This window comes from Ascaphus truei, chromosome 4, assembly GCF_040206685.1.
Source record: "Ascaphus truei isolate aAscTru1 chromosome 4, aAscTru1.hap1, whole genome shotgun sequence".
Classification (NCBI taxonomy): domain Eukaryota; kingdom Metazoa; phylum Chordata; class Amphibia; order Anura; family Ascaphidae; genus Ascaphus; species Ascaphus truei.
Genome location: NC_134486.1, coordinates 374,287,613 through 374,296,744, shown reverse-complemented (window position 1 = coordinate 374,296,744; position 9,132 = coordinate 374,287,613). Strand labels below are relative to the sequence as shown.

The 9,132-nt window shown below is 43.0% G+C and overlaps 1 protein-coding gene across 1 annotated transcript; it reads right to left on the bottom strand.

Annotated features, from left to right (window-relative positions):
- Positions 1–1,434: 1,434 nt before the first annotated feature.
- LOC142493813 (uncharacterized) lies at positions 1,435–5,060 on the bottom strand. The gene is made up of 2 exons (XM_075598422.1): positions 4,539–5,060; positions 1,435–4,419 (listed from the first exon to the last, which is right to left on the bottom strand). The coding sequence occupies exon 2, from the start codon at positions 4,297–4,299 to the stop codon at positions 2,452–2,454; it is 1,848 nt and encodes a 615-aa protein (XP_075454537.1). The 5' UTR covers positions 4,300–4,419; positions 4,539–5,060; the 3' UTR covers positions 1,435–2,451.
- Positions 5,061–9,132: the final 4,072 nt, after the last annotated feature.

Here is a 9,132-nt window from a genome sequence, read left to right as displayed (position 1 = left end):
AATTTTGGCCGAAATTTGGATAGAATGTCCAGTAATGAGCAGGGGGTTCTGCTGGCATGTGATGTTGGATAGGGATGCTGAAAGTTTGTCTTAGAGCCTCCTCCCTACTAGTTTCGTCCTGGAACTACGACTTCATCTGGGGAATGTGTGTGTCTAAGTGGTTGTTACTTAAATAGCATATACATGTCCCTGATAGGTTAATTAGATAACCAATATTAGGATATATATCACAGGTGGACACAATTAGTTCTGATATCAATATACAAAATGCTGAAACCCATCTTTTATACATATTGTTGAATAAAATTACAAACAATTTTAATACACATGATCATAAAATTTATATTTAAAGACATAAAATAAATAGATTATATTAATATAAAATATATATATATTCTGAATAGATTTATAAAGATTTTTTCAAAAAGATTCTAATAATCTCATAGATGTTAAATTGATCAAAAATGGCAATTAGTAAGATGTTAATTGAATATGATAGTTTCAAGATACGTTATTTCAATATAAATATATATGATAAAGATACCTTGTTTTAAGGTGATCAATTTCATCAATAGGTTACCATTTTCAAAATATATATATATTAGGTATTGTTAAATTGGAAAGATCCTTGTTAACAAATTGGAAAGATCCTTATTAGCATATATGGTATATTAGCAGGTGCAATCGACATAATTTTAACTGGTTATAGACTGATTTTATTAAATGCAGGAATATTTCTGCATTTGAAAATGATAACCTCTTTACTAGAAAGAGTATTTTAACACACACCCATATTTTATCCAAGGACAAACATATTGGACAATTTTTCAAAGAACCACCCCGTTGTTGTTACCGGAGAGGTCGTAACTTGGGAGATCTTCTTGTCCGTGCGGATCCAAGTTCAAAATATGTTAAAAAACTGTCCTGGTTAAATAAACCTATTGGTGTGTTTAAATGTCGTGGCTGTTTTAATTGCCAATACATGGTGTTGGGAAAAACTTTTCCACATCCTCATCAAGGACATCGGATTAAGATCAAAGAATTTTTGAACTGTGACTCAAAATATGTGATATATTTGATTAGGTATTCATGTGGCCTATATTACATTGGCAAGACGATACGTATGCTGAAGGAATGGCTGCGTCTTCATCGTTCAGCAATCAGGAAGGCTTTAGCAGATGCGGATAACAAGGAAGATTTAACACAGCAACCAGTGGCTCGTCACTTTAAGGAGATGAAACACAGCCTCGCGACCTTGAGGTGTATGCCAAATGCACAGGTCAAGGCACCATCCAGAGGAGGAGATCGCAAGAGATCCCTATTGCAACTTGAAGCAAGAACAATATATAATTTGGACACATTAAGTCCTCGTGGGTTAAACGAGGAATTTCAATTGAGTTGCTTTTAATAAAAAATTTGTCCAGATAGTGTTGAGGTTCCCTTCTCAAGTCAGGGTCTCTGCTCAGATGTGGATTGCCAAATTAGTATAACACAAGCCTGGGTGCACCCCGGATCCCAATAAATGACACACAGAGTCATGTATCAGTTCCCTCAGGCTCCGTAGCTCAGACTGCCGTGCCGAGTATATGTATTACACAATATATATAGGCAGACAATAAGTTTCAGTTTCGTTTCTCTGTAAACCATAAACTTCAGTTTCGTTTCTCTGTACCAGCTGAATTCACAGGAAACCGAGAGTTAGCAGAAAAAGGCTCCTGGTTGAGTTTCGATTCACCTCAGAGAGAGAGAGAGAAAGAGAGAGACTTATTAGCTTATATAAAAACATACTGCGTTATTTCCAAGCCTTGCAATTAAAGCAGATTCAATATGGCTGAATGCATACAAAATGGACGAATAGTTTCTTATAATACTTTATTACCTTCACATTCCCCCCTAGACACTAAAAGGACATTTTGTAGGAAGGGGTCTGTCCCTAATTTCTATTTCTTGTGCTAGAGTCCCTACCTGAGGGTGTTGGTCGGCTGTTCATGGGCTTGTCCCATCCCCGACAACTTCTGGCTCGCTAAACTCGAAGACCTACAGTATACACAAAAGGGTTCCCTGACCTCAAACAAACACACTAGGGTCTGGGATTCTAGAGTGGTCACCCCTTATTCGAGTTTGGTTGTACTGTAATTGAACATCTTGGGTGATTTCTGCAGTGGTATATCTTCCAGATCAATATTGTCTTTGTTGTACATTACCATTGTGGGTATAATTGGCGTGGTGGCCGCATTGGTACTTGAGATGAGGCGGTATACAAAACACCAATTCGATCATCCTCCTTTTCTTCAGGGATAGCTACCGCCGTCTTCTTCACGGAGGACTGTTTCTTCTGAAAAGCTTTGGCTATTGTGAGGGCTTCTGTGTACCCTAATGAGGTCATCCAGGGACACCCTTCTTGGACCGCAGCCCGTAGCTTGGGAGTAAGTCCATCCATAAATGCTGCTGCTAGCAGATTGGCTTGTAATTTATTGCTGGTGGAGAATCCCATATCTCTAAACATTTGGAGTAGTCTAGTATGACATTCTCAACTGATTCAGTAGCTTCTTGGGTGACATCCTTTAGTGATTGAGTCTGCTCTGTGAGTCTATCCTGGGCCCATAGTTGTATTTGTTCTAGGAAGTCTTCTCCAGATTTATAGTCTGTGACGTCAACTATCCTAGCATCATTGAGGGATTTCTCAACAAGGGGCCAAAATGAGTCTCCCGCTTTTAACATGGTGAGAGATTTTAAATCAGCCCATGTTGCGGAGTAGTTCTGCTGAATCTGACGTAACATTCTATAAAAGGGCATGGGCTTGTCTTCCGGATCGGGGAGTTGCTGTAAGAGGGTGGAGCTTTGTTGGGGCGTGAATTTGATGTACCTAACTGCTCCTTCCGGAACGTCTTCACTCCATGGTTGGGGGACGGGAGGAGCATTTCCGTGTTCTGCTTTTACAATAGGAAAAGAGCGGACCGTGTCTGAGGTAGCACAGGCGGCTTGAAAAAGCAGTGGCCTGACAGAGTCATTGGCAACAAGCAGAATACTTTCAAGATTGAGGGGTGATCCTCTGATCGTACTGAGTACTGCTTGGACTATATGTTTGACACATTCTTTTATGGGATACCCGAAAAGACCACCAGAAATGGGAGGGAACGCTATAGTGCGTCTGGGCATGGCCGCACTATTGAGGCTGGAAGCATAGATTAGGGATGTCCGGACAACGGCTTGGAGGAGCTGTTTGGCTCTTTCTGGAGCATAGTCCCTATACACTGGCCCTGCTGCATGGATGATTAAATTACAGGGTAAATCTCCGGGCCCGGTGGCAGCTATACCCCCCACTGATACCTCTCCATGTTTCTGAATATAGATATTAGAGTCACGCTGTATGGCCTCACCCCCTTTCTCACAAATTAATTTAGCAAGGCCCCCATTATGTTGGAGCCTCCCATTTGCTGGATTAACTATCGCGCCAACCGACAAGCTAGTAATGTCTGCCTGCATCACTTTTACAATAATTTGACGGGTTGGGCCGCTGAATATACGTTCAAACAGTGATTCGGGTTCATCATAGGTAACAAAAGAGTCAGAATATGGTGGTGCCTGATAAGCTGGGGTCCCGGCGGAGGTTGCATCTTCCTCAGCAGGAGCCCCATTATCCATCTGAACCAGACAATCTTGCGGTATACTGGGATACATTTTAACAGGGTCGGCTGGTTTGGCTTTGGGATTATAATACTGGCCAGTGGGCGTGACTAAGGGGCACACAAGAGCCTCACCAGTTTTAATATCGGGGGACATGGACGGTCGGGCGGCCCCACAATAATAACAATTTTCCCATGTTTTGGGATTTTGACACTGGCAACCAGAACATACCCAATAAGGGGCCGGTACAGGGGCTGAGGGAGAGGGTCTACCGGTCGTCTGCGGGTATGGGGGTGGATCTCCCTGTAACATTTGGTCTTTTTCTGCCACTACTGAACCAGGGGTCACATTTTCTGGTTTCACATAACAATAACATTTCTTATTTCTCTCTCCACACTCTACTTCTTCATAACCTTCTTTCTGAAGATCTATAGCAACACTCAGAAATTTCTCTGCATTTTCCCACAGGCCTTCATCTTTCAGTTTCCCCTTACACATTTGCATATTCGTTCTTAACAACTTCGGTTGCAATCTTCCCGTAGGGGGTAAATCTAACAGTTTGAACAACAATTTACATTTCTTGGTATACTTCTTTCCCTCCCGTTCTGTCACAAGAGTTACGGAATCCCGGGCACCAGAAGGCAAATCCTTCTTTAAAAACTGCGAGAACATTGTCTATTTTAAAAACAACCTCGGACACGTGCGCCAATTACCGGCGGTACCTGGACTATTGAGCTTCAGCGATAAATCGACCTAGACGGGGAGGCGCGCAGGCAGTCCCCGGACCGTCACCTGTATGGACGATCCTCCTATTATCTATCAATTTATATCCTTACACACTCGGGATTCTTGAGTCTTAGTGATAAATCGACCTAGACGGGGAGGCGCGCAGGCAGTCCCCGGACCGTCACCTGTATGGACGATCCTCCTATTATCTATCAATATATATCCTAGACTCTTCCCCTTATTTTATAGTTATTCCGTAACCCTTATGACATATGAACATAAACCACACATCTGGCAGTCACAAGACCTTACAAACTATATAAATCCTTGGCGGGAACCACCGGACTCTATGGTCTTGTATAGATTAACAATACTGTTACCGTCAACCAAGAGATCGCCAACCTGAACAGACTGACAGGAGTTCGGTAAAAATATATTCTGAATATATCTTACCTTGTCCTTAGAGGTTGATCAGGCCTCAATCAGTCCGGTCAGGGGACGGTCGTCTGTGGATAGAGACGGGTCCAGGAATACTCCGGTGTCCCTTCACAAGGATCCTGCCGACTACGCCAACTGTTGAGGTTCCCTTCTCAAGTCAGGGTCTCTGCTCAGATGTGGATTGCCAAATTAGTATAACACAAGCCTGGGTGCACCCCGGATCCCAATAAATGACACACAGAGTCATGTATCAGTTCCCTCAGGCTCCGTAGCTCAGACTGCCGTGCCGAGAATATGTATTACACAATATATATAGGCAGACAATAAGTTTCAGTTTCGTTTCTCTGTAAACCATAAACTTCAGTTTCGTTTCTCTGTACCAGCTGAATTCACAGGAAACCGAGAGTTAGCAGAAAAAGGCTCCTGGTTGAGTTTCGATTCACCTCAGAGAGAGAGAGAGAAAGAGAGAGACTTATTAGCTTATATAAAAACATACTGCGTTATTTCCAAGCCTTGCAATTAAAGCAGATTCAATATGGCTGAATGCATACAAAATGGACGAATAGTTTCTTATAATACTTTATTACCTTCACATTAGTTCTCATCTATAATAGGTGACTTTTCGTCCCCAGGATTGGAGTCTATAGGACATCTTCTCATCTGCTATCCGGACTATGTCTGTGCATACAATTCGTTTGCTTAGCACTAATAAGTTTCTTACTGATTATCCTTGATGATCTGATGGATATGTTTCTAGTACTGGCGGACGCACTCTTTATGCCATCTACCATTCATGTTTTTGATTCCACACTACAGGTTTTCTGATTATCAGTTCATGACATAACATGTTTTATGTTTATTAAGGATTCAGCATGTCCATTAAGTTCTACCAGATAGACCTTAAATACTTTTCATAGTTCAAGTCGGTATTTTTGGAAATTAATTGTTATATACTGACTTTATCTATGTGTATTGAGTGACAGCTGATGACTGCCATTGCGGTGTGTGGTCATGCTACAGCTGTTATTGTTCGATGCACTCTTAGTTCTATGTGTTTTAGGTTGATAACAGGATACCTATTTCCAATATGACAAATTATAGACAAACGTATGATTTATTTTGATGGTTAGTATAAGTTGCAGTAATGATTTGTGTTATTTCAGTTATTTATTATTAATCTTTTGGTCAGTACACATCATTATATGTTCACATTTAGTTTGTTTTCTCACTTTGATATTGGGTGTTTTAATTTTAAGTGCTGCATATGGTCATCTATTTAGACTCCTATAATGTTATTCATTAATTTGATATAGTTATTTATTTCATTAGTTGGTGTGTCCTGCTTGCTCCTTATACTGTAGCTAGAGACCATTGTCATTTCATATATGTAGTCTTTAGATGTGTAGTGTTATTTGACTTGTTTCTTAGTCTAGCAGCACTGCTAATTAACCATTTACTGGTGTATGTGCAGCACATGCGTTTTATATATCAGGAAGTTAACAGGAGCTGCAGAGAAGGCTGATACACTGACAGGACACAGGGGTTTAACATTATGGATGTGATTTTTGTTTTAATCAATTTATATGCTGCACCAGTAGATTTTGGGGTTTCTGGGGGTATTTATATGTTTTCTTAGTTCACTCTGTTAATCATCACCTTGACAAAGGTCCCGTTTGAGGACCGAAACGTTGGATATGATGTTTTGTTGAATAATACAGGATTTTTGATATTATTTGGAGTGCTGCCTCTGATATTCGTCCACGTGCGGTATCGTATTGCCTATTTATTTGTACAGGATTTGCACCCATTTTTTCTATTCAGATGGAGTGCCTATGGTTCTTTATTACTGTCGCGGCCGAGTTTATTCTAACACTTACCCGGTCTCGGCCGCGACAGATACCGGGCACGTGCCGAGGTGTCCCATGCGCGTGCCGGAGCCTCGGAGGATCGGTCCTCCGATCAAGGAACCCCGCTCCCCTCTCCGGGTCCACCGGGTCCCCCGGAGCCCCCCACCGCCATCCCCCACATGTAAGCAACCCCGGGTTCCCTTCAGGGAGCCCTGGGCACGCGCGCATGGCGCGCACACACCCGATGAAGCGTGACCGCGCATCGGTGACGCGCGGCACGCCGAGGGGATTCAATTAGAAAGCCGGGAAACCTCCCGGCTTGCGGCTCTAGTCGCATTAGAATAAAACGTGTCGCCACTGTACCTACTATATATATATATATATATATGTAACGGGTATTCCCCCACCCAATAGCATATGGTATGTGTGTGCGGGGAACCTAATGTTACCAGGTGTGGTACTTTACCTGTTAGGCTCACAAGGGGCCTAAGCCTCCGTCACTGGGAGTCTGGGTCACGTATAATAATAGGAGTAACCTCGTACTCGGTGCAGCGCCTCCACCTGCGATGGCTCCCACCAGAGGGGGAGTGGTCCTCGCAGGACAATTTATACTGCACCGACACACTTTATTCGAGCAAATGCCTGGTTTGTACCTGGCAGAAACCTGGAATCCGCCGCTGCTCACCTCTTGCATGCTTCGTTGCGTTTGCCTTCCCAGCCACGGTTCATGCCTGGCTGACGGGGGCCTGATCTGTTAAATGATAATGAGAATGATTTACTAGGCTGCGATGTTTCGATTGTCCACCAGATGGCATAAACTCATGACTTAAGTAATGTGTGGCCTTTGCAAGTTGTTTCGTTTCCAAAAAAAAGTTACTTTATCCCAGTACAGTATGCTATTGTGTAACTTGTCCTTGAGACTGAAGGAATAGTTGCAAAAAATGTATCAATTTAGGCTTTACATACAGTAATGTATTAAATAAAGACAAAGATCATTTTCACTTACACTATTCTACAGAGACATGAGTGTTCAAGTGGAGCCCGTGTTCCAAAAACCTGACAGAAGTTATGCTTATTTGATATGGGCCGCTATAAATGCAACAGAGGATAAGATGGCAACAGTTGTTCAAATTTATCAGTATTTTATCGAAAATTATGACTTTTACAGATTTTCGCCAACTCCTCATTTGTGGAAGCATGCAATAAGGAAAAGGTTATGTAGTGACCCCTGTTTTCACCGTATTGAGCCCCAATTTGTTGGAGGGTATTGGTGTGTGTCACAGGGTTTTTCCCGTATCTATGATAATGGAGGCGGCAAAAGGCGAAGGGTCGTGTTAAAACGAAATAAGAAGCGACAGTCCCTGCCAAGCAATGCGCCAGAACCAGAACCAGAACCAGCAGCAGCACCAGCTTATCATCATGGTCCCGCCGTCGGTGACAACTCTGAGATGGATTTCGCAGCCAGTTTTGATGAAGCTTGCATGTACCTAAGCGATTTCCCGCTGACTACAGGTGGGCTAGTCCCTCTGCAAAATGATGAAAGCTGGACTGGAAGTGGGCCGGCGCCAGCGCAAGCTGAATGGGAAATTTAGTACAATACTGTACAGTATGGTGAGTACTGTATTTTTGCCGTATTATTTTGGTGGGGCTGGCTGGGAACTTCTTTAGGGGGCTGACCATTACTGTACATTAAAACTTTTCATTTTGTTTTTCCTCAGAAAAGAAAACGGCTAATGGGGGGATTTCGATGGATTATATTGTACTGTATGCTGATGTTTTCCGGCCATACAGTATACTGTGTAATAAACCCAAATAAATAAAACTATGCATTTATTCTACAGTACATGTTCAGTAAATTACTGCACATACTGGGGGCGAGATGTGTTTGCAGCAGAGAGAGATTTAATAATATTGTACAGTGAGCAGGGGGTTCCCTGAGCCAGAAATTAATGATTAATGCTCAGGGAACCCCCCCCCCCCTGCTCCTGATCAATATTATTAAAAATACGGAAAATTCTGCGTCATTACCATAGCGGATAGCCGCTAAGGCAATGAAGGGGTTAACCCACCGTGCCCGCTTTATTGTGTGTAGTGGGGATGGGTGAGGGGGGTATTTGGCCCTTGGTGTGAGTTTACGACTTGCGGGAGGGGGGGGGGTTGCGGGTGCACTTAACCCCTTCACGATCGTAGCAGTTAATACCGCTACGGTCATGAAGGGGTTAAGCCCTCCCGCTACCCCAACCCCCCCCCCCCCGCAAGCCCTCCCCAACCATCGTTGGGGCGAATACCCCATTCACCCACCCTCCCGCTACCCACAATAAAAAAATACACACACACAGCAGCCGCCAAAAAATAAATAAATAAATGACAATAAATACATTTGAAATACATTTTTATTGATAGTGTAGATGTGCAGGGGGTCTCCGGAGCTGAACCGCGTTGGTTTTAGGTCTGGGGACCCCGTGCCCCCCGAGATACAGGCCCCTTTAGGGGG

Bases quoted from the DNA above. Each gene is read 5' to 3' on its own strand.
- LOC142493813 (XM_075598422.1), bottom strand. From the start codon at position 4,299: ATGTTCTCGCAGTTTTTAAAGAAGGATTTGCCTTCTGGTGCCCGGGAT.